Raw genomic sequence first — 24,621 nt, 5'->3', positions numbered from 1 at the left:
TAATTGTATATAATTTAAATTTAAATTAAAAAGCAAAAATACATTAAACTGAAGAAGAAGCATACTTTTACAAACGAAAAGTTGTTTTTTCTTGAATTTTATTATTTATTAACAGTATTAGCAGTATTAACTCAGACCGGCCAAATTTTGAGATACGTGTTGTTATAACTTAGCCATCGATATGGTTTTTTGAATCATTTCCTGAGAGAGTCTCCAAGTGCTGTGCGCCGCTTGTATTGTATTGAATACATTCTGCGCTTGAACATATTCAGCTGTTTTCCATCTCTATCTTGAATCTCAGGCGTGGTTGATGACGAAAGATGCCAGTTTTGGTGTTATTATCCAATGAGTGGTATTCAGAAAGGTGGAAACCATTTATTGATGCTATTTTACTGTTTATTGATATTATTACAATAACATGATCTCATATAACATCAATACTCTGAATCCATGCAATTTTTATATCTTTTCACAAAACCCTTTTCTTGTAATTGTTGCATTATTTTTACGTTCCAAGGATGATAAAAGGGTTAACTATCACTACGATAGCAATTTTTTGAGCGGATTAATATTTTTCAGTTCTTTTTCTGTGTAAAAATTAGGCAAACGCAGATATTCTTCGGAGAATGCACTTTCAGGTCTGAAGAGGATATGACCACAATATGCAGTCGATGGTTTAATCCCTTTTGGGGTGATAAGTGTGCTTACTTTGAGTAGCTTATAAAAGTGATAAGTTCGTCGCGCATCTCTAACTACATTTTGTTAATTTTAAAAGTTTAGCTTAGGTTTCAAGGCCGTAATATGTGGGATCTGTGGGAACTATTCCATTGTGTAAACATAATGATATGCAAACTACCCACTTTTATACGACTCTAATAAATATAATGACGACTATTTTCCATACTGTGCAGTGTGTGTGTTACGTTAATGTGCCGAAACCTTAACTTCCCATCTCCACCTTAAGTTTCTCCTGCCTCTCCCCTCTCCTACCAATTGCATGTAAACGTGTTTACGAGACTGAGAAGAAAATACTTAAAAATGATTAGACCGATTATAGCTGACTGATTACAATAAGACTGATTATAGCCCTCGTCATTAGCTCAAATTAAACTCAAATTAAACTCAAACCTCTCCATCATTTACTGTCCAAATCTCCGATCTCTGTCAATAATAGAAAACAGCAGTACAAAAAGACACACCTGGCAAATAAATTAAATATTGGCATTTCAGTGCAATGTATGAAGATTGAATGGAATATCCGCTGTTCTCATCTTCGAAGATAGACAATCATCAGTGACATACGTACGAGGTATGTGTTCACGAGACTGAGAAGAAAAGACTGAAAAATGATACACGGTGTGTCGAAAATAGTCGTCATTAAAATGTTTTACAAGAGTGGAAAATTATAAATCATTCTGTTTAAATGATTTAAAACCTTGCACTCACGTTCAATGACGGAGTTGGATTTGAATTCTGATACATAATTCGCCACTGAAACCAGCGGTTCAGCAAAAATACCCTAATAAACGATTTTAATTTTTCCTGGCGAATAATATTCAGGTATTCTTCAGGCTCTACACCAGGTTAATTCAGTCGTATTGGCCGACGTTTCGGAAAACGACTTGTCTTCCATTCCCAAGGCGTGTTACTGTCTGAATGCCGAAATTCACTCATTGAGTCTGAATAACGTAGCACGCCTTGAGAATGAGAGCATTTACAAGAAAAAGGTTTCATGAAAAAATAAAAAAATGCATACATGCAGAGTATTGATGTTATATGAGGTCATGTTATTGAAATAATATCAATAAATAGTAAAATAATATCAATAAATGGTTTCCGCCTTTCTTAATACCACTCATTGGAGAATAACACCAAAACTGGTATCTTTTGCCATCAACCGCGCCTGAGATTCAAGAGAGAGATGAGAAACAGCTGAATATGTTCAAGCGCAGAATATATAGAATACGATTCAAGCGGCGCACAGCATTTGGAGACACTCTTAGATCAGGAAATGATAAAAAAAATATATATATCATATATGATACACTGGGACTTCAGAGGATATTTACAGATTATATATATTCTATATGTACAACCCAAGAGGAAAACCTGAAGCATAAGTTTATACTTCAGCTTTCTCTTAATTTTATGACTGCAGGGCCCATTGTGCAGCGGCTCGCTCAAGAGGCAGTTTCCCCGCGGTCAACGCCCCCTGCCGTGACTTATAAGAGGCGGACTTGGCCTCCCCCTCACCAATTCCTTGAATAACTAGACGCCTATATTTCTCTGCTTCTACTGATTCCGGTCCGCCATTGATTCTCTCTCGACCTCCATGACACCGTCGTCCGTGCTAATTTTTATTGAGCTCTCTTGCTTTCGATGGTCGAGATTCCTGCTCAACCGGGTTCGCGACTAATCTCTTTTCTTACAGTCTAATTGCCCTCGTTAAAGAAAGAGGTTTAGAGTGGATTCTAATTATTATGTGGGCAGGTAATGTAGTATTTCTTTGCTCGAATAATGCCCCCTTTGGCTCCGATAAACTTGACGAGGAGGTGACCGTCTTTCTATGCGAAAAATTTACGTAATAGAACATGTCTATGACTTAATTACTAAAGAAAATACAGAAAAGATTGGACAAAATTTTGGAAGTTGATAGTTGATGCATTTGGTTCATGCATAGGCACTTTAAGGATGTCTTAAGGACATAGGAAGGCCTCAAGTTCCACCATAAAAATGTCCTTGGTTGAGGGTATTCCTTGTATTAGAGGCATTTCAAATATAGCCATTTGAGTGTACAATGATGCTAGGGGTCTTAAGTAATTTTTGCGACCTCTTGGGCCCCAAACGGTGCTTCGTTAGTCACCTCACCAGTGGTGCATGAAGGTACACATTGAAATTATATGTGATTTTACGATAACACTTTTGAGTCTTCAGCTAAAAAAACTCCATGAATTTTCCTCTTTCGTCACAGACAACGACATAAAGGTGGGGTTTGAATTAGCTTTTGCGTGAAACTTTGGCACTTGAAAAAACGGCATGAGTTTTCCTACCAATAAATAAAAATAACGCATGAGTTAGGCATCATTGTTATCCACTGCTAGTAGTGATAGATCCTTATATGCTGGAGAGAGAAAGTAAAGGCCGACGATCGCTCCAAAGAGAGAAATTGGAGCGCGTGAGATCATTTATCTACCTAGAGAGGGGTAGAAGAAGTACAGCAATATCAACCGCCGTATAGCCCAAGCTAATATAGGCCTTCACGGCAAAAAGGCCGTTTCTCTGCTTCAAGGGCATAAGGCTAAGATTGCTGTGTGCTGAAATAATGCTATAAACGATTTGGTTTGAGATCTCTGAGGGTGATTATCAACTGTCCGCCATTGGAGATTATTAACCAACAGTTCTTGCGAATCCGAAATTAGCTATACTATTTATCTGAGTAATTTATTGACCATCGTGAAATATCGATCCTATATGTGGATGCAGTATTAATTAATTAGATTCATGCACTGTTGGATTATCCTTGTGATTGATTTTCAAAGAAAACCGTAGGAGGCTAAAAGTATAACTTCGGTAGACTTAATTGTTAATGTATCATAAAAAATCCCTAGTGAACTCACGTTTCATCATTTCTTAAAAAGTGTTTCTGTGATATGGTATGTTATTTGGAATAGGCGACCAACAGCTGTGATCATTTTCTCCATGAGGTTATGGCAGGAAAGAAATAGTGGAGAGAAATCCGGCGCACATGGGCTCTTAATGATAGGCGCCAAGGGGATTACGGCTTAACGTCCTAAACGACGGACGTAGTGCTGTACTGAAGTGCCTTCGATAGAGCACTCATGCAGAGAACATGCAGTCTCTGAAAAATATCCACCACCGCCGGGATTTGAACCCGGACCGATAAAGTGGTAAACATTCCAGTGCTTCTGTGACCAAGGCATCGCCACAAGTCATATTATCGAGAACTGGAGACGACGTTTTATCGCGGAATCAGGGCCATTTGCATTGCTTAAAAGTGCGCGTATTGTGAGTAATGCTAGTGGCGCGAAATTTTTCTGAAGCCTCATGAAATACATCACATATTTTACTTCTCCCACCTAAATCCAGTAAATGCGTTTTTAAAACTTTTATCCATCTGCCAAAAATGTATTAGCTGTCTGAATCCTCGCTTATCCATTTTTAATTGACTTGTTAATGCATCTTTTTGGTAGTACTTACCCATGTATGTGTGTCAAGAAATATATATGGTATTGTATCGCATGCCATGAAATGTTTTATACAGTACACTAGCGTCATAAAACTTACAAATATTCTTCAGGATAGGGTGACGAAGATAGTGTGTAACGAAAAGGAAGAACGAGCTATGGATAGCAGTTGATCGATCCCAGTTACTCATTTTCTTGGTGTTACCCTAATGGAAATCATGCATTATTAGATGTTAATCTGTAAAGGGTAAAAGCAGATGAAAACTTTTGTAACTATGAAAACATTTCACTCTCCTTTATGAAAATATTCATTCATGTTATAACTCTGCTTTCATTCTAAATTATTGAGTAAAAATAAATTCAATAATTTTCAAATGTTTCTGAGGAATCTAATAGATGTTTCAAGTATCCGAGGCATTGACGACATCTTGTAACTATGCAGACTGTACCATTAAGCGTGTGCCATTTTTATCCGTAATTTTATGCTCCAAAATATTCCTAGATTTTTGTGAAATGTGATACACAGCTCGGAAAAGGTCGTATGTGTGTGTATTTAGTGTAAAAGCAATTTTAAATTATTTGACATGTTGATTAATAATGTGGATACAAATTATGAATATAAATTTTGCTGTGAAATTTTATTGTTAAAAACTTAAAGATAAAAAACTCTAAATTACTTTGTGAAAATGTCATTTCTGAAATTGGTATGGGGATGCGAAAAGTAGTGAAACCCAATGTTGTCTCGGAGTCTTCCGTGGCGAACAGAATTTGTGGATTTCGTCAGTTTCGAGGTCACCTTTGACCACGAAACGCGGCGATAACCCGGAAAATAGAGAAATCCACAAGTAATGAAACCCCTTTTGTGTGCGAAAATAAAACCGTTACCGGTTTGTGGTAAGTATTTTGTGCTGCTTGAAAAGTTACTTTTCAAAATTATTCAGATTCGTAATAGTAGCGATATCATTTATCCGGAGGCATCAAATCCTATACTATGTGTTCTTAACAACATGTTTAATTCCATCCTTAGATTCTTCCTCCGCTTGCTTCGTGAAATGGCGGCAAATGTAGCCTTTCCTGCGCCATAAGAATTCTTTCCGTCCAAAAGTTATTTTTATCGCGGCAGTGGCCGATTCGTGAGGGAATAAAACCCTCTCGATTCCCCAGAATGAAGAATCTTGTGCCACGCGCTTCGGAGTCGGACCTATAAGTGGGCCTGGGCCGTGTGGTGTCGAATGCCGCGCCCGCGAAGTACGCTCAGTAGCCACTCATGTTCGTCATCTTCTTTAGATGCATCACTCCCACTAGATCATTCTTTTTTCGTGACTTTTTACTTATTGAAAATATTTGCCAAAATCTTAAAAATTTCCTGAAGTATACAGAAGACAACTTAAATCCTAGTTCTCAATTTAAAAAAAACGTCAGTATTTTCTCAGGCGTATTTTTTATATCCTATGCACCGGCAACTGTTAATTTGGGTCCACTATTCATACCTCGAAAATACTTACTAAAAGTGGCAATGAAATTACGTCATGTTTTGAAAAAATACATAATACGACTGGCATTGCAGGAGTGTTACACCTTCTTAAGCAGGTTATATTGCCCTTGAAGAACACAAAATCAATAAGGTACGCAAATTTTGTGTGTAAAAAGGCTTGCTTTCTTAGATGTCATTCATTGACGCTAAACAGTATATTAAGAGTATTCGATATGAATAATTAATGCCTATATCTTTTACTCTAACGTTTTCTCAAGCCACATGAGCCGACTGAAGCGCCATTTTCATGTCCCTGATGTGATTTTTCTTCAATTTCAGTGTTCATTGGCTAATAAATCGGAGAGCAGTATAGTAAAATTCTTACGTTTCATCACCATCATAATGTATAAATTATAAATTAAGTGATTTTTTCACTACCAAGCATAGCATAGTGGTATTGAACATTTTCCCCATAGACAGGAATTACCACGAGAGTCTACGTGATGATAAAATTTTCAAATACAATTTTTGAAAGGCAAATTTTAATTTTCTTCGGTAAATAAAGTACAATCAGAAGGGCACCTATGGGAAATTTGATGAAAATGACATTTTTTTTTGTTTTATCGGAGGAAACTCCATAAATCTAATGATTTTTGCTGCAGTTCTCAATACATCTGTTCCCTGATACTCTGCTAGAGATATAAATCCCAATAAAACCAGAATAAAAAATTTCCTTTCAGCTCCCTCGTCCTACCCTTTGCACCAAAGTTTCTTACTTTCCGTCCTTTTCCCACCCTTTGCCATGTTGTCAAGGATTTGCTGTGCAACAAAATATGTGCAATGGATTTAAACTTTCTTCCTTGTTCTATCTATTTTATTTGTCTTCTTTTAAATCCCCCTGCATCTCATCTATGCTCTTCCTGTCTATCCATTTTATTTTTCTTATCTACCTCCAAATTTGTGTTTTCATATCGTCCAACCGCAACGTATCCCTCTTTCCCGTTGCATAAGTTTCGCTTTCGTCCCCCACACACACGCCGCCTAGTACTTACTATCAAGCACCACTTAACTGCCAGAAACCCTTTACCAAATTGACAGACATTTTTTACGTTTTGTATTCATATTTCTTCCCTTTTAAATCCTTCATTATAAGAGTACAGGTTGTAAAGAATGAAAAAGAGCAAAAATATGTCACAATGAAAAGGATAGCGTATAGGAGAGCGTATTGGAGAGCTGCTTCAAATATCCCTTAGGATTGTTGACAAATGATGAATACTCTCTTTAATCTCCCTCTTAGCCGTATCTTAAGTATTTACATTGTTTGGCACCACAATCCGCCATTAGAATACCTTTTTCCTCTCTTCATTTGAATTTATTGTTTCAAATTTGATATTTCTTTTTATAGCGCAGTAGTAATGTTTGACCAAATTACTAGTATCACGCGCTGAAAACATTACCATTTCCCTCAGAAGCATGCTGCATAAAAATGCCACTGAACGACTTTTATTTAGCATTAAATAATGGTTGAAAATGTATTTTAAAGAGCGCCAATTAATACATAGGTCGTTTTTATTCGGCGCTGCTTCAAATCCCTCGTGTTTATAATTACATGCCATCTTACCCTTTGATGCGTTTCATGATTGGCGACTTCTTTCTATAGAGGTGCTTTTCATCATTGTGGCAGTTATACATTTCAATCATGCTTCCAGTCCATAAATTTCTTCGTTATCAGTCGGACAGGTTTGCAATACATTACGGGAGGAAGTAGGCGGTGGTAATTTGGAATATTAACTTCAAAATAAGGAGCGGATGAGAGTAATCTGCAGAAGAGGACGGGACAACTTATTTAGCCACATTATGAGACATGATGGCCTGATGAAAACAATCGTATAAGGACAGGTGGAAGGGAGGAAGGGAAATGGATGGCTCTGAATGAGTTACATGGGGCATGATTTATAAAGGATGTAAAAGAGAAGTAATGTGTCGCTATGGAAAGGCTAGCGGATAGGAAAGATGAATGGAGAGCTGCATCAAACCAATCTCGGGATTGTTGAACTTTGATGATGATGAGAGTAATTTTGATTTGAAATCTCTTAAAGATCTCACCGGCTCCCTCCCTTGGTCAAAGTGCATGAGATGTGAATCTGAGCTCAGAGTGTGCAGTGATGGAATAAGGTAGGGGGGGGGTTAACGGCCGCCCCCCACAACTTCTGGAAGAATGGAAAAAATAGCAATCTGTAAGGTAAATTTTTATTTCACCAGCTTAAGAAATAGTGTTAAAAAATGATTGATGAAGATCTAATAGCCACTTGTCCATGTATATCAGACTTCCGACGCATTTTCGCTTAGAGGAGCTGCATACCACGAAGGCGATGATAAAGGAGGGCTATTCTACCGATGATTTCTTTCTTGCTTAACCCACGCCAGTTAATAATTTACTCCGCATTATCAGTCGAGGGCTTTCAAACTTCGGTCACTCCACGTTGACTTGGCGTAACGCGGTTTATCTAGGTTTACCAGTGTGTGAAATATTCCTCCTATGATAGTCAGACCGCTCATCGATAGATAAATCCACTCGAGAAGTCTTTCTATGTCTTTCAGGACAGTTGATAGGCATTGATCCTTTCCTTTTTTTATTAGTTAGTACTAAGAGGTTGGTCTGTTCACATATAATGGCTATAATGAGTTGAGTAAAGCTACGTTAAGATATTATGAACCAGCAGACGCTCTTCTTAAGTTATTAATCATTCCGAAGTCTCACCAAGTAGCATCGAGCTCTTGTACATGTGGCTGCACAATTCAGATTATTAACGAAAACAGTGCGCAGGGGAGAGAAATCAGAGTAGCTACATAAAATCCAGGGAATCTCGCCCTTGACGCCAGGGGAAAACTTGTCATGACGAGCGAGTCAAAAGAATTGCCGCAATTTCTGCTGGCTCAGCCTCTGTGACACAGGAAGGTGGGGTTTTGGAAATTCCAAACTTGCTTTTGCTGCTTTATTTCCGACTACGGTTTCGACAATAGTATGTCATTATCAAGGTACAAAAACATTAAGGCTCATTCCTTAAACACCATAAAATTGCTGGTACCAGAGGGGAGAAAAAGAGTGAGTGAAAGTCGTAGGAGGTGGGAGTTGAAATGAAATAAAATCGTGGAATTCACCAATTGAATTTCATACTTTATTCCGGTGATTCACAAATTAAAACTGCCAACGTCAAATAGTTGTTTTTTCCTGACTGTGCTCCATTTTGTAGGCAAATTAAGTGAGAAAAATTCATTAAATTACAGTTTATATGTGTTCATTGTAAAGGCTTTGTTTTATGTATCACTTTAAGCACACCAAGTTTTTCTGGTATTTTACTGACATTAAGTTTATAAGTTACTGTTTTTGTGTTCACCGCGAAGAAATAGAGTTTTAAAATTAAATTATATTTTGATAACTTTATGTTGCATATCTGTCCAAAAATTATGGGCAGTAATCGCAAGGAGAAAGGGACCGATTCGAGGGAAACGAAGATTTTTGTGAGGGAAATGTTTGCGAAAATCTGAATATTTGAATTCAGGCATCTTGTAACAACCCTGGCGTGGTTAGTCTGTCTGTCTTTGCATCTTGTCACTGCAGCGTCTTGAGGCGTCCGCAGATTATACGAGTGATCTAACGGGCGGTGGGATTCCCGCCCATCTCCGAATCCTCCGCGTAGAACAGGGTGTGAACTGTGCGAGGAGGGAGTATTTTTGGACGGTGAGATCCGAGAGCTAGCCGGGAGGAGGGAGAGGCCCGTAAAGGCAGCCTCCTCACCCTTCTTCCCTTTTTTCTATTTTAAATGCCGTGGCACGGAGGAGGCACCACCCAAATCTCTCCTCCCCCCCCCCCACCACCACCGATCCTTCCCAGCATCCTCCGCAAAGGGTGCGAATGGGGGAAGGAGCCGCTTATCCCTCGTCCAGTCAGTCAGTCGTGGCCTCCACACATCACACGACGCGGTCTCCATTCGCTCGATCGGCAGCCCGCTGACTCCTTCTTTCAGGTAAGCGGATCAAAATGCTGTGGGGGCCCTCTGTGGGCCCTCTTATACTTCCTGGCCCGGCCGGGACGCGTGTGACCTCTTTTACACGAGAGAGAGAGAAAAAGTCGTCAAGACGAACGATTCTTCCCAAAAAGGTGGAATTTGCGCACTTCTCGTGTACTCTTTCCGGTGACTACGTATTGGTTTGGTTTCCTTAACGAAAAAAGTGATGAATGAGTGAAATTAGCTGAGGGTGTGTTCTTACATCAGAGAGGAAGGAAAATCCTTATAGTTGTTGCTTTGATGCGTGCCCTTTGCTTCACGAGGTGAGTGTATCCTGAACGGACCTCTTTCTCTACAACTGGGTGCTTTCTTCTTTCGGCGAATCTGCTCTTGGTTCACTCCGCCGCTGCGATTACGAAACAACTCCCTGCTTCTCGTCTCTGTGCTTCTCTCTGCATTGCCTCTGCATTTCTCAATCTTCTCTCCTCTTTGGGATTTCTCTGCTCCTCCGTACGATGCCATTCAGATGTTCGCCCAGCGCTCATGACCCTAAAAGGATGCGGTGTCCGCGCCGAGGAATTCCCAACGACCTGTGCAATGGGGGAGGACGAGAGCGTGGCCAGCAGTGTTTTTTTCGCCTGTGATGAGTGATCCAGCCAAGCTACGCCCCAGCTTTTAAAATTATCCACCACTTCCCAGCATGGGCATGGCGCGGAGTTCGACCTTGGTGCTTTCATGTGCGGTGGCTCCCTCAAGTATATTTTCCTGAAGTCGTTTCAAGTACAAGCTGCTCATTGGATTAAGCTGATTTTAATCGCGTGTGCCTGACGACGTTTTGTCCGCCATGATGTGAAATATTCGTGCAGAGTGTTGAACTCTGTTGGAGAAGTATTTAAAAATTCAATGACTGAGCTGTTGATGAATCAATTTAGCCCTTTTCTGGTTTCTTGCTGATTTGATCTTTCAAGTTCTCATATTTGATTATTTTTAAAGGCTTCTTAAGCCTCCACCCGGGTCAACAGTTTCATTTCTTCTAACTGTTTGGAGAGCGACGTTCTCTTCATATTTAAAAGTTAATTCTTTGCAATACCATGCCCCAGGAAAACCTATAATTTTACCGCGTAATAGTTTCTTATCGCTGCCATATATAGATGGTATAGGCTCTTGACTGTTTACGATACATGATACTTGGTGGACGATTATGGCCAAAGAAGGGAGGAATGATCAAAAGTGGGCAAAAACAGTCGCGAAACAAGTAAAATTCTTTTTAAACTTGCTAATTCAATTGCTTGGACTGCTCGCATCAACTGCGGAAGTTTTTAGCTCATCACTCCTTTTATTTTTTAGTAATTTTCCGTCTAAGGTGTATCTCGGAAGAGTTTTCCAAGAAGAAATTTAACGGCTTAACGAAGACTCTAGTGATGACATTCTTGAGGGCTCATCAAGATCCATGGTGGATGATTGAAAATGACACAAGGGTTCTGGATGGGAATATTTTCTAAGAAATGAAGAATTCGAAAGCCAGTTCACTCAGGATATTAAGTTTCCAAAAAAATCAGATTTTCCGGTGGAATTTGGTAACCATCCACTGGGAGAAGACGGTGTTGTTGACCCGGCAAGAACCATTATAAGAAGACCTTTTTATTAACCCAGTTTAGGATCGTAATGCTCTCAAAGAGCTGTGAAGGGAACGCAGCCAAAGTATTGGCGGCCTGCGGGCTCAGAAGCCCTTATTTTTTGTTGGTGCGTGAATTCCAGAGGGGAAGAATCATTTGTCTTGACCCGGCATCCAACCTGTATAACTCATAAGTTGCTGCAGGAATGATTTCAACCGCTTAGAGGGCCCATCTCTCCCTCCCAGATTTTCGTATTTTATATTTTTTTTATTACAACTAATTTGCTAAAAACTTACGCCATTGTCCAGAAATTTTAAGAAAATTTAATTTAAGATATATATTGAGTAGACTTTTTCAATATTCACTAGTTTTTTTCAAATATAAAGATCCTACAATAGAGAAAGAACTCACAATATCCTTAAAATTTAAAGATAATGGCGTGCGCTTTCAACCAGTCATAAGTCTGGGAACAGGACCGTTCGAACGGAAGTGTTCCATCTCTTAGGCTAACGAGTCTTCATCTGCATCGGTCAATTTTATGGTGGCTTTAAAGGCTAAAATGGGTGATACCTCATGATACAAAATGCCACGAGGCAATATAAGCATGGGGCATAACGCCAACGACCAGAGGCTATAATTCATCTACGAATTCGTTATAGAAGATATTCCATCGTTTAAATAGCAAGTACCATCGTCACGTTTTCCTTCCATAACGTGAAATCTTTCCAATCACTGCGAGGCAGGACGTGAACTTTCCTGAACGTATAGCCCTGGGGTGGCAAACCTTTTGGGGATTGAGTGCCAAAGATCATGATATTAGAGTATATTCGCTCGACTTGCTTGCCAACTCTTCAGGCGAGAAAGAGTGCTTGCCTAAATAATTACTCCGGGCACTGCTTTGGGCACTCGTAGGTACCGTATGTCCGCGATCTCCGGTCTAGGTAATCCATTTTTTCCTCTCTCTTCCCATGGAACCACTGCACAGAATTTTTACAACCCCTATTGCTACAGGATGTTTCCGATATTTTTTCTTTCAAACCTTTGTGATTATAGTGATTGCAAAAATATTTCGCAAAAGCAAACATATTCTATTATGGGGAACTATTTTTATGTGAAATATGCTTTGCAGTATGAGACTTTATCAATATCTACATACCACCCTCAAGCCACCTCAAAAGGCGTGTGACGGGGGTGTTAGGACACCGGCCGTTCATAATAAAAAGGGAATTATATAACGAAATTACGCCTAGCATTGATTCAAGTCCTTCATTGTTCGGGGGAAAAGGAATTCCCATAATCACTTCGTGTTAATAAAAGTAGTTCACACCTTAAATCACGGGTCCAGAAAGGATGGACTCAGACAATGTGTGATATAGGAATTGTTGATATTCCGCATCGATAAAAAGCGAGTCTTAAATTATACCCTTGTCGGAGACTAAATTGTCCGAGTGAGCCCGCGCTAGTTTCCCGAAGGTTTTCCTTATGTGTCGGCAACCGCGCTTACCTCGTAGGTATGGCTAGATGGCCTGCGTTTCCAGGATGGACTGTCCTGGCTGCGACTGGCACTCTAAAAATACTCGCCTGGGGTGTGAGTGGACTGACTGACTGCCTTTCGCTGCTTCTCTCTTCCTCGCGAGTGAGAGGGAGGGGCGGTGGAGTCTATTTCTGAAGTCCAGACGGAGGCTGAGGTTACAACCGCTGTGATTTGCCTAGTGGAAGCACGCATCGGAATAGGCTCTAGGAGGACCGACAACCTAATCGTACCTGTCCGAATTGGCATGGTTTGGTGGGACGCAAAAACCAGCACTTCCAAAAAAAGTTTTCATAAATGAATAAGCAATGTATTTAATTGAAGTAATGCAGTCTCTTCATTCATTCTTTCGTGGTATTGCAATCCTAAGATTTGTACATTTCGAGCCTTCGTTTCTCCCTTTCCTCTGACCAGTTCCCTGATTTTCTCTTTCCCTGATTATCCTCTTCCTTGTGTCCGTTACCTGCTCCATGTCCTTATCTCATGATCTTCCCCTAGGGCTTTCTATCCTATTTCTCCTTCGATTATATTCCTCACATTTATATTATTCTCCTCTAATTCTGTAAACCACCTCATTTTCCACCCATTTGATCTTCAACATGAGCCCACAGCCCTAGGTGTTGAAGTCAACTGTTCTTTCGCGACCAAATTTTCCAAGCTGGTTACGAAAGAACGGAAGAGTATGTCGGTGCAATATTTAAAAAATTTTTATCGACTCGAATGATTGCTAATTTTGATTTTTTACTACGAAGATAAATTTTACTTGTTCCACTTCAGGCCAAAAATTGCTTTGTGTTCATCACAAAATTACTGTGCTCTGTAACAATGCCTATAAATCATCTCCTTCTCTGATCTATGGTTCTCGTAAGTTTCCTTTTTTCTACTTCTCTTCTGCACACCTCGTTTCTCACCCTATCCGTCCATTTGGTCTTCAGCATGCGCCACCGCCAGCTCCAGGTCTTGAAGACTTCAAATCTTTTCTGATCGGCTTTTTAAATGGTCCACGTTTCTGATCTATAGAGTGCCACTCCCCGCACGGATGTTTCCACATACCGGGCCACTCCATATGCTCCACCATTTTTTTTCAAAATTTGAAATAATTGATCCCTAGTATCCAACCAATAGTGGAACTATTCCCACCCGCCGACTAAGATATATTTTTTCCATGACAGCTAATTGTTGCTTGGGTTGCATGAAATCTTTCCTTGCCGACGACCCTCCTATAAAGAGAAACCATTCACGAATCGTTTGAAATGGCAACGAAATTTTTCTGACTCCACATCGACATTTTTACGTATCAAAATTGAATATCCCAAATATATGCATCTAAAATATTACATCTATCGTTGCAAAGGCGCCATTTATGTACATGCTCTCAATACATAACCTTCTCAGGACGAGTTACCTAAGTAATTTACGATCCAAAAGTCAGTTAAATCCAGATCTTGTGCACTATCTTTGGGCTTTGGGTCCTTTATTATTTTCATTTGAGTCGTTTTTTTATTATTTTAAACTGAAATTATCCATTAGTTTAATTGAAAATTGATGATCACAAAGCATCCAAAGATGCTTTTGCAATTTTTATTCCTATTTTCAGAGGTATTTACTTATTTGTCTTTTCCCTAGCTGAAAACTACGTTAGAAAGAAGAAATTTTGATAAGAAAAACGTTTGAAGGGGAAGGGGTAGAAGAGAATAGGGTTTAGGAATAGAATGAAAGGGATGAGCAATATTGTGCATTAAGAAGGTAAGTTGAATTTTGGAGGGGGGCAGCCCGGAGCGATTCGTTTATGCTTCATGTAAGGTTCCCTTAATTTAATAGATAAATTTATCAGTAAATACCGTGAATCTCCCTGAATCAATCGGTTGATGTGACGGAAGATTCAATTGAGATCTTTCGAACGTGAGCGGTTCCTCTGAGCTTAGAACTCGATAGGTAGATAACATGGCGGCGCTGAAATCGGGAGTAATCCTTCATTTGGAAATATTCCATATGGTCTGTGTGAGGGATGCGATAATAAGAAATGGTTGGGAATATCCCGAATCTTATGTGTTTGAAAGAGGCGGTCAAGGCTTCTTTAGCCACCACTTAACTTGACGTAACGCGACGTGACTTCGGAGCAGGAGCTCGAAAAGAGCGTTCAACTGTTCACGGCAACATAAGGCGACGCAGTCTGACTCTGTGTTGCCATAACTTGGGCAAGGTCAAATCACTCGTCATTACAGCCTCAAGCCAGAATAATACTAATGCCTTTTGATCGTACTAAAGTTTTTGATTGTTTTTTAAGTAGATTGTATGACGGGCGTATAATCAATTATTTGATTGGTGGAATAATTCGATCATTATCCTGTGTAATACGTGGCTAATTATTGGCTAATGAAGTTGTCGTAAATGAGGCAATAATATATGCATTATAATGCACGAGAGACCATTATCTCTTTTAATGGACATCGTTCAACCAACTTCTCCTTCAAGGTCATTTTATTCACTATCTATGTTAGTCCTGAAAATAATCGAATAAGTTTATCGGAATTTTTCCCTTGTAATGGACATGGTTGGATCAAATAATCGATGTTGTACAATTATCGAGTTGAATTAGTATGGCTCTTGGTTTTCTCCCGATTCTTGAATCCAGCGACCAATAACACTCCATTAACCGACTTCCATTTTTCATTAGAGTTCCAGTACATGGGCAATTTTAATCACTGCTCATACCAAGAAATCTCTCTTTCCATCAGCAGTTATCACGCAAATTATTAAATTTATGATATCGCATAGGCATTTCACCGCAGTGAGCGAAGTTTATTTACAACCAAAGCATGGAATGCGTTAATGCGCGCTGTAATGGGAATCACGTTCAAACGCAATTCAAGGAGTCGAATTCTATTTAAATCCGGTATTTATATACAAGCTTTCTGTCAGTACGTAATTAAATACTTACCTAATTCTTTTCAAGACGGCCGCACTAATAGTGATTAGTGTGGCCGTCTTGAAAATAAATTTAAGAATAGACATTGAAAAAAATGTATGCCACCAAGGTAGCTTACAGATTCAATAGCTTTATTAGACTCCAGGGTTTTTAGTGCCTCACACTTTTCATTAAAAACTTATTGATGTGGCTCATTATTGATGACTCAATAAATCTAAAATTTAATCTATATAATACGGAAGAAGTTAACGATTGAGAAATCTATCGAATGCATTTTGTTAAAATCGTTCGGTTAGTTCCTAAAAGAAATGCTTTATCTTGCCGGCAAAGTTTTTTGCCCCTATTTATCCCTGTAGAGTCTGACAGTAAAATTTTCGTAGTGGATTTTTTTACGTGTATCTTCTCCAATTTGGCGCCAGTGATTTTTACTCTGCGTGCACGAGCGCGCACGTGGCGATTCAACACTTAAGTGAGTTAATAGAGCAATATTTCAACTTCCTTGAGAGCATGCTCCAAGAAAAGACAGACCGTACACTCGAAGACAGCATCTACGGTTGCCTTTATGGCCTCTTCAGAGGAGCTCCCGTAATCCGATGCGATCTGATCGGTTGATGTTATTTACAATTTATTCTGAGTTTACAAATCGCCAGAAATAGTTCATCTGGATAAGATTCAAGTCTTCATATTACACCTAAGACTCTCTCGGCAAGCTTTCTTTTTTATTGCTTTATTACTCATCTGATTATGACGCTATTCATTGAAATCAACGTGCTCTTTTCAACTTTTTTGTGGTAGAATTCATGACTTCTCGATAATTATTATTCGGTTTCATAAATTAACGTTTGAGGCTACAGTAATGAGAGGTATTATCAAGCTTTAAATATTATTATGGATTCGAGTCAGTTGCAATGTACGCGTAAAAATCGCCAGTGAAAATTACGTTCTTTTTACCAGTGATTTTTTTTATTTTCCGCCAGAATTCAGGGAATATCAGTTAGGCACACAGCTCTCGTGTTAAGAATTTTCCTGCGCATCCTCATATTCGATTGAGATTTGCGTTTATAGGGTGCTATTATGTCTATAGAAAACACTTTGATCTTCCACATAAAGCATTTTATTCCAAGTTTTCACGCATGCAATGAAATATCGATCGATCGCATTAGCAAAATAGGGAGATCGACCAGCAATTACTATTCCGTGAACCCTTGAACTGATAATTCAATGAAGAAATTTTAAGCCTAAACTCAAAATAAGTGATCCACAATAAAATTAATAGCCATTCAAGATAAAAAAATGAATCAATAAACGAAAAACAAGATAAAATTAATGTTAATAATTTGAAAGTATACGAAAGTCTGTTCCTTATTAAAAACTTCGAGCTGTCCGAGGCTAGAGGTTTCCTCAATAACCTGCCACAGGGTAAACCTTGCATGTAAACTTAGACGCCTAAAACCTAACGCTCCAAAGTGTTTGAAAATCGACGTTAATTGAACGATTAGTTTCTCGACTTTCTGCATTTAACAAGTAATCGTGCGCAGTCGCGCGCATATTTGCAAAGATATTTTCACTAAGGATAAACTTTGCGTAAAAAATCATTTGGCTAAGCCGGGATTCGAACCCGAATCACCTAATTGATTGTTAAGTATGCTGCCAGTTACACCACCTCCTTCTTCCTTTAAGAATAATTTCAGACTAGATTTTACAGTCTGGAACTCACCATGGAGGAAAGTGGTGGTATAACTTGAAGTATATCCAACCTGCTACTCTTAGGTGTGGGTTCGAACCCTGGCTAAGCTTAATGCTATTTTCATGATGAGTTTCATCCTTGCTGTGAAAAAGTTTCTCTACTTTGAAGTTTCGCGGTCCATATGTTGTCAATAAATAAAATGTTTAGTTTAACCCGCGTCTTCTGGCTTAAAAGTAGTCAACGTTTCTTCCCCTATGCCCCTTCAAGACTACTCTGACGTATTAGCCCTGAAGAGGTCCACAAGACGCGGGTTGACCCAAACTTTTTACTTATTGACAAGTCTCTCCCTACGTTTCCTTGATCGTTTGGTGTAATTTTGAGGCTGCTTGCAGTTGCTAGCGATGCACAGCCATCTCGGAAGGAGTAGAGTTAGGAATGCCCATTCATGGCCCCCCAAACTTCCTCCCCCACCCCACGAATCCCTCCGAAAATCGGGGAATCTCCCAGTGTCCCCAATCATACACCCCTCCCCTTCCTCCACTCACCGCTAGCGACTCGCCTTCCGCTCGGCGCCGAGGGGAAACTCTTCTTCGCTCGGTTCATCTGGTCGGGTGATATTTCCTACGCGACTCCACCCTCCAATAAGATCCATCTAATGCGAGAGAAGACTTCGTTTGAACCATGAACGCTACGTGTCCTATTCGGATAACTTTGGGCACAACTATTTATAAATTAATGTCGTCATTTCATTTCTTATTATTCATGAATAAAATATCCACATTATTTTTCTCCTTATTTTCGTTTATTAATTCACCTGGAATGGCTATACCTTTTCTTTCGTGTCGCTTAATTTGAGTTTAGGCTTATGATCAAACAATACGACTACATCTAAAGACCTGTTACACGAAACATTATCACGTTCGATTCAATATCTGAATGTATGAACACGTGAATGAACACGAAAATGAACCGTGTTACCACCCAACTTGTGCGAGCGTATGAACGGAAAATTGAACACGTTCTAATTTGGTTGATTGCATTCGTACGTGCACCGTTCCAGTCCACAAAAATCCTTCATGCAAATAGACATTAACTCGTACATGCACCGTATAACCAGGCCTTAAGATGTGGTCGCATTATGTTCAATCATAAGCCTAAAATCAAATTAGGTGATCCAAAGTAAAAGATACTGCCATTCAAGGTGGTAAATGAATCAATAGACAATATACAGGAGAAAAATAAGGTTAATAATTTGAAAGTATTGTAAAATATGTTCTTTATCAAAAAATTAGCTGTATGAAAAAGGTTGGTAGATGCTTCAATATCCTACCTTAGTGTGAACCGTAACCTAATTTGAATTCGAGTAACTTCACAGTAAATCAGAACAACTTGGGCACACTTCTAAGTTAATCGAATTAATCGCTATTCGCGTGCTTGAATAGATAGGTACTGTGAAATACTCGACGTACTGCACCAATTCTCGGATTGAGAATATGTTTGGCCCGGCTAATACCATGTAAAACCACTCGGAAACCTAGCGAATAATCCGGAGAGTACTCTTGTGGTAGCAATGGGATTAGTTTTATTAATCATTGTATTCATTTCAGTACTTTTGTGTTCATACCATTCTAAACGTATTAATTCGTGTATTTAATCCAATTCTCATGTATACAATAGACATTTCTTGTCTTAATCAGCCGTGTATTCAATGAAGCCCTCAAATATTCAATTTAGTATTAAGAGATTCATTTGTGCCCGCGATTACCAATGAATTTCCGTGAAAATTTTTGTTTACATCATAAACAGATCTGCTGACACTGATTCTCTTTTCCCTGGGGAATTAAGATAATAACATCCAGCAAATAGTCTCAGTATAAGCTCAACCGATTAAGGTGTGATATAGTGAAAGCTTGACGTATTGAAATGAAAGGTATTAGCACTTTTCCATGCGTAGGACACGTTAAATTATAAATCAAATTATAAATTTCAATTACCTTTCATTTCAATAGTATAAGCATGTCAATTAGTTATCTTGTTTATTTATTCTACTGTATTTATTAATATTTTTGTGTCGAGTAGTGGTGATCGCCTCTCTGAAAACTTAACGCACAAATACTCGGAGATAGAGCGTGCCGCTTCGTGTTCGTGCGTGAATCGGGAACGGCCTTTGGTCTCCCCTCCCCTGGCGTATCCCATTTCTCCCCTTCCTCCTCCCGGCCGCCAAATATGGCCTCCCCCGTATCCTGTTTCGGCTCCCGGATGCCCTCCCCCTCGCCCCTGGAAGGGTTCCCTCCGAACGGAAGAAGTGGGGTGGGACCTCTCCCCCCCTGCCCCCTCCTCCGTCTTCAGGGCTTTGGGCTATTTTTAGATCCCCGCCCCCCCCCTCTCATCCTCCTCCCTACCCCTTCTTCTCCCTTCACCCCTTCCCTCCCTCCCTTCACCACCCCTTGCGTCACCTCTACAACCGCCGAATATAATTGCAATACGTGTAATTATCTTTACGAGTACTTTTGAAACGGAATGGAATTGAAGGGTATTCTCATAATATTCCGATCAGCGTGTGGTGAACGTTGTGACGTAAATGACGGAAAAATTCAATGAAAATTTTCATGCGCTTGCATAAATTACTGACACAGATAAACATTAAATCTCTACCATTCACGGTTTTGACTCCATATGAAGCGATGGGTATGAGCTAAGATCAAACTTCTCTTTGACGATGTTTTCCCTATTGCGTTACGCGCGTCTTTAAATCCCCGACGCATACATCTTACAATGAGGTATTTGTAGTTGGGACGTGCATACTCTTATTCTCGATAAATGAAATCCGAAATGATCATTTTTGAAGTGATCTCGATACATGAAATCTGAAATTAATCTGAAATGTGAATAGCATTGAAAACCATTACTTTATTGCCGCATGTAATTACAATCCTTTGAATTGTTGGTTTAAGTAAATGTTTTGCCTGGAAGCGTTAACCACCCATAGAAGAAAATAAGGCGCGCGGTACATCAGGAATGGATGTACTGCCAAATATTAATATGTAGGAGCTATTTTCGCCCTCTTTCCCCTGTTTTCAGGCAACATGCCACACATCGCGAGTTACTATATCCAGGATTTATATGTGATTGCAGTGATTGCATGGGCGTTACCAGCGGAAGGCGGAGGGGAGGCAACTGCCCCCCCCCCCCTTACAAGCGAAAATAAATTTAGTTAAAAACAAAAGTTATGAACAAATTTTCCTTTTGAAGAAAAATAATATTAGTTTAAGACTTGGAACTAAAATAAAAATCATTATTTTTTCAAGCAAATAATCATAAAAACTAATAAATTGCTGTCATAATTTCCATTAAATTTTGGTTTCATTGACGTTTTCTGTGCAAAAAAGTTACAACTTGAATGACAATCGCTAGTTTCGCCCCTTCCCCCAGTTTTGATTCTGGGTATGCCCATGTGTGATTGCTCAAAGATTGTGATGCTGATAAGGTCTGACCATCTGAATCCAAACCTTTGAGTGCCCCACACTTATTTCCCAGGAGGAGTCAAAGGTCTTTTAAATGTGTCATTATTTTCTAAGAGACATTATAAAAAAAAGACACCATTTTCGAAACATTTTAACTTAAATCTCCCAATATATCCATGCAGTAGATTCCTAGTCAGCTTATTTTTACCATTAGGCGTTCAATGATCTTTCCTGCTCACATATTCTCTATGTAGGCTGCTAAGAAATACTGTCTTCTCTTTAAAATAGAAGAATAAGTAGCAAAATTCATAGAAGTAAACTAGTATTTCCTGATCTCCACTGTTTCTCACACAGAATATAGATATAATGACCAGTAAATATCTGGGAATTTCATTCTGTGGTTTCCTCTGCTCTGACTTGAATGCCATTCTGAAATTCATGAAGTGTGTATTGCAGGGGCGCAGCTAAGAATAAAGGATACAGGGGGTATCGGGTGCAACTAATTCTGGGGGGTTTGGAATAACCACCAGGGTAAGCGGAAGGTGTTACCCTCACCCAGAAAATGTTTAAGAAAAATAGTTCAAAGTGGTGAGTTTTACAGCTTTCTGGGGGATATTTTACAAATTGTTACACTATTGTATAATTGATATTAATCCAATTTAGTAAAATGGATTAAACTTAAAAATTTCTATGAGCTCTGGGGAGGGGGGTTTATCCCCCAAAATCCCCCCTCGCTGCGCCACTGGCATATTGATATTATTACACCCTGCCTCACTCCTTGCATTTGTTGTTGATGTTGACTATAATATTGTATTCTCTTCTTTGTGCAGGTCCGAGGAGAGGTGTTAAACTCCCATAAACAAAATGGCTGACGATGAGGTGAGGTGAGTATCAACTCAGAAAATAAACTTTCCCATCAACAGAGGCATCAACTGAAGGGTCAAGATGGCTTTGGCTCACTCTCAGTCTGAAAATTTCTATATGTTGCTTTCTTAATTTTTGCCTGCTGCTGTGTTTTTGTCACTAACATAATTATTTTCTCTTTACCTTCATATTTATGAATGAGTTTATTCAAATCATAGCTTGGCCATTCTTTTCGATACGTAAAATTGTAACATTATCTTCAACAGCATAAGAGTTTTCATTTAGCATACTTGCCTAGTATAATAGTTTTAATAAGTAATTTATAACAGCTTGGTTTGCATTTGCCAAGTATTTCTAGAGAAGTTGGTAGTTGATAGCTTTTTGTAGATTTGAGCTCTCATTTCTATATGCCTTAGAGGGTATGCATCTTTAGAGTCTGTACATATTAATACAATGCATTCTGAATGGTTTCTAAAGCAGCAGGAACTATTCATAGTGGTTAAGTCATGCTACTCAGCATGGCTTGAAATTTTGCTTGGCTACATGGAAACGACAATAGCTTAATTCATGCCAAGGATATTGCAGTTATGCAATAAGCTATTTATTTGATTGTGCTTATGTGTGCAAAATCACAGTAAATTACAACAACTATACCACATTTTTTAGATTGCACACGCAAAACTTCTTTAATTATTCACAAATGTAAAAGCTATGCCTCACATCAAATAAATTATATCATATTCTTAGGGAACACTTTATGTACAGTTTTTGTTTAGCTTTTAACCAAAAAACTTGAACTGGACATAGTAAACCTACCTCTGTGTTAACCGGTGATGTTATTGGTAAGTAATTCATTGGTTTTTTGATGCTTTTAACTTAATTTTCAATAATTAAGCATGATCTGCAGAAAGAGTGCTTTAAATCTGTGTTCTAACAAAAATGCATGTTTGATTGTACTGATGTATCAGTCCAATTATGTATGAGTGACATCATTTTTACATTTTTCAAGATTTTTTGTATTTTTTAAATTTTTCCTTCATGTTAAAAAAAAACAAGGAACATTTTTATGGATCAAATATTTTTGGAATTGTAGAATAGCTATATTATGATCATTTTTTCACGTGAGTGTCCAAATGCATGTTTTATGTCCATGTTGTATAAACAGTGATGAAATCTCACAGGTTTTTTTATTGATCAACAATTTTAAAACAGCAACAGTATTGCTGAAAATTTCCTTGAATTGGATGTTTTCCAGTGTTTGTTTTTTGTGTACTGTCAGTTTTTCTGAATAATTTGTTTTTTTATCTGTTCAAGTGAAAGTGGGTGTTTTTCAACAACCTGAGTGCAATTCCATTAATTTGAATAATCACCCAATTTGAATATAAATAGTTTTCATGTGTTTTAAGACTGCAGATAATAATGTGTTGATTTTTAATGTTGGACTGATGTTGGCTTCATGTTCCTATCTCAGCACCGAGGAGGAGGACGAGTACAACGAGGAGACGGCAGTAAGATAATCATACATACATTGAACCTTACGAATTGCATTAATAATGCTTTCAAATGTATCCCTCGCCTTAATAAAAAACTCCAGTTAGAATATTTAGCAGGATCCAGCTAGATCTAGCAAAATTTATAAGGAACCAACTAGAATTCAGTAAGATTTAGCAGGAAACAGCATTTAGTTAGAGTAAATGAGCAAAGATAAGATAAAAATGTCCCACAATGAAGAGTTTAATCACCTCCAAAGTTAATGAATCATGTTTTAACACATTCACTATTGTAGTTTGGTGAGGAGTGAGGTTCTTTTTATGCTTATTTAGTTTATGCCAAGTGGCATCACGCCAGTGTATATCACTGAGCTGCCTGACGCCAATTGGCTTAAACAAATAAGCAAAAAAGAACCTCACTCCTCACCAAACTACAATGAATTGATGTTGCAGTGAATGTGTTAAACAGCATTTTTTTAGATGCATCAACGTTTGTCATTCAATTCCACTAAGAATATTTTCATGAAGTCGCCAAAAACTAAGTCTGAAAATCATCTGGGTTAGGAACCCAAAAAAAATTTCCACAATCAAAAGTTAATCGCTTCCAAAGTTCATGTGTTGGGTTGCAGATGATATGCAGCTAGATCCTGCTATAGGTATCCAATTTCTAGCTGGAATTTTTACTTGGGCAGTCAATTGCAGCTCCTACATATGGGCATTGTACTTTAAACTTTCCTGCAAAATCCTAATCTTGTAATGAATTCTCACATTCTACTTTCTTAATCTTGCCTTCGCAGCTATTTTAATGATTTATTTGCATTGTCTTTTGTGCAACCTTTGCTAAAAGCTCAATTAATATTTCTTTGCCTGAGTAATTCTCATCATAAAGAGCAATGCAATTTCATTCATAATCCACAGAGAATGGAATCAGTGAATTATTTTTCCCTTGCAATGCCCATTAAATGAGACCATCTATCTTGAGTTATTTAATCATCTACTATGATTAAAGCTTGCTTCATTAATTTGAGCATAAGTCAGTGTCTCTCATGAACATACTTTAGTATATATATCTATGCAAATTATTTTATTTATTGAGTACTAATTTTTTGTTTCTCATTTTTCTTTCAGAGAAAGAGAATTGAAGAGGCACGTATTGGATTTTCGTGATCCTCTAGAAACATGTTGGGCTACTAAATGGTGACATGGTTGCAAATATAAAATAACCAGTTCATGAGGATAAAATAGTTGTCAAAAATTAGTTTTCAAATCTATAGCCACTGCTTAATTGTGATGGTACTACACAGCTAATTGATTTAATGGAGTGGCCTTTTTTCATAATTTTATACCTCAA

The 24,621-nt window shown here is 38.5% G+C and overlaps 1 protein-coding gene across 10 annotated transcripts in view; it reads left to right on the top strand.

Moving 5' to 3' along the window:
- The first annotated feature begins 9,599 nt into the window (after positions 1–9,599).
- LOC124162098 (troponin I) overlaps positions 9,600–24,621 on the top strand; it is a 32,460-nt gene continuing 17,438 nt past the window's right edge. For 5 of the 10 annotated variants that reach the window (XM_046538488.1, XM_046538489.1, XM_046538487.1 and 2 more), the window contains exons 1-2: positions 23,211–23,288; positions 24,399–24,416. In XM_046538488.1, coding sequence (XP_046394444.1) covers positions 23,226–23,288; positions 24,399–24,416 — 81 coding nt within the window. In that variant the 5' untranslated portion in view covers positions 23,211–23,225. Of the gene's footprint in view, positions 9,708–21,746; positions 21,796–23,210; positions 23,289–24,398; positions 24,417–24,621 lie in introns of those variants that run through there. The other 5 variants (XM_046538494.1, XM_046538495.1, XM_046538492.1 and 2 more) reach the window with 2 other exon arrangements.

Source organism: Ischnura elegans, chromosome 7 (genome assembly GCF_921293095.1).
Source record: "Ischnura elegans chromosome 7, ioIscEleg1.1, whole genome shotgun sequence".
Lineage (NCBI taxonomy): Eukaryota > Metazoa > Arthropoda > Insecta > Odonata > Coenagrionidae > Ischnura > Ischnura elegans.
The sequence above is the reverse complement of the archived record's forward strand: the minus strand, read 5'-3'. Positions and strand labels throughout refer to the sequence as shown.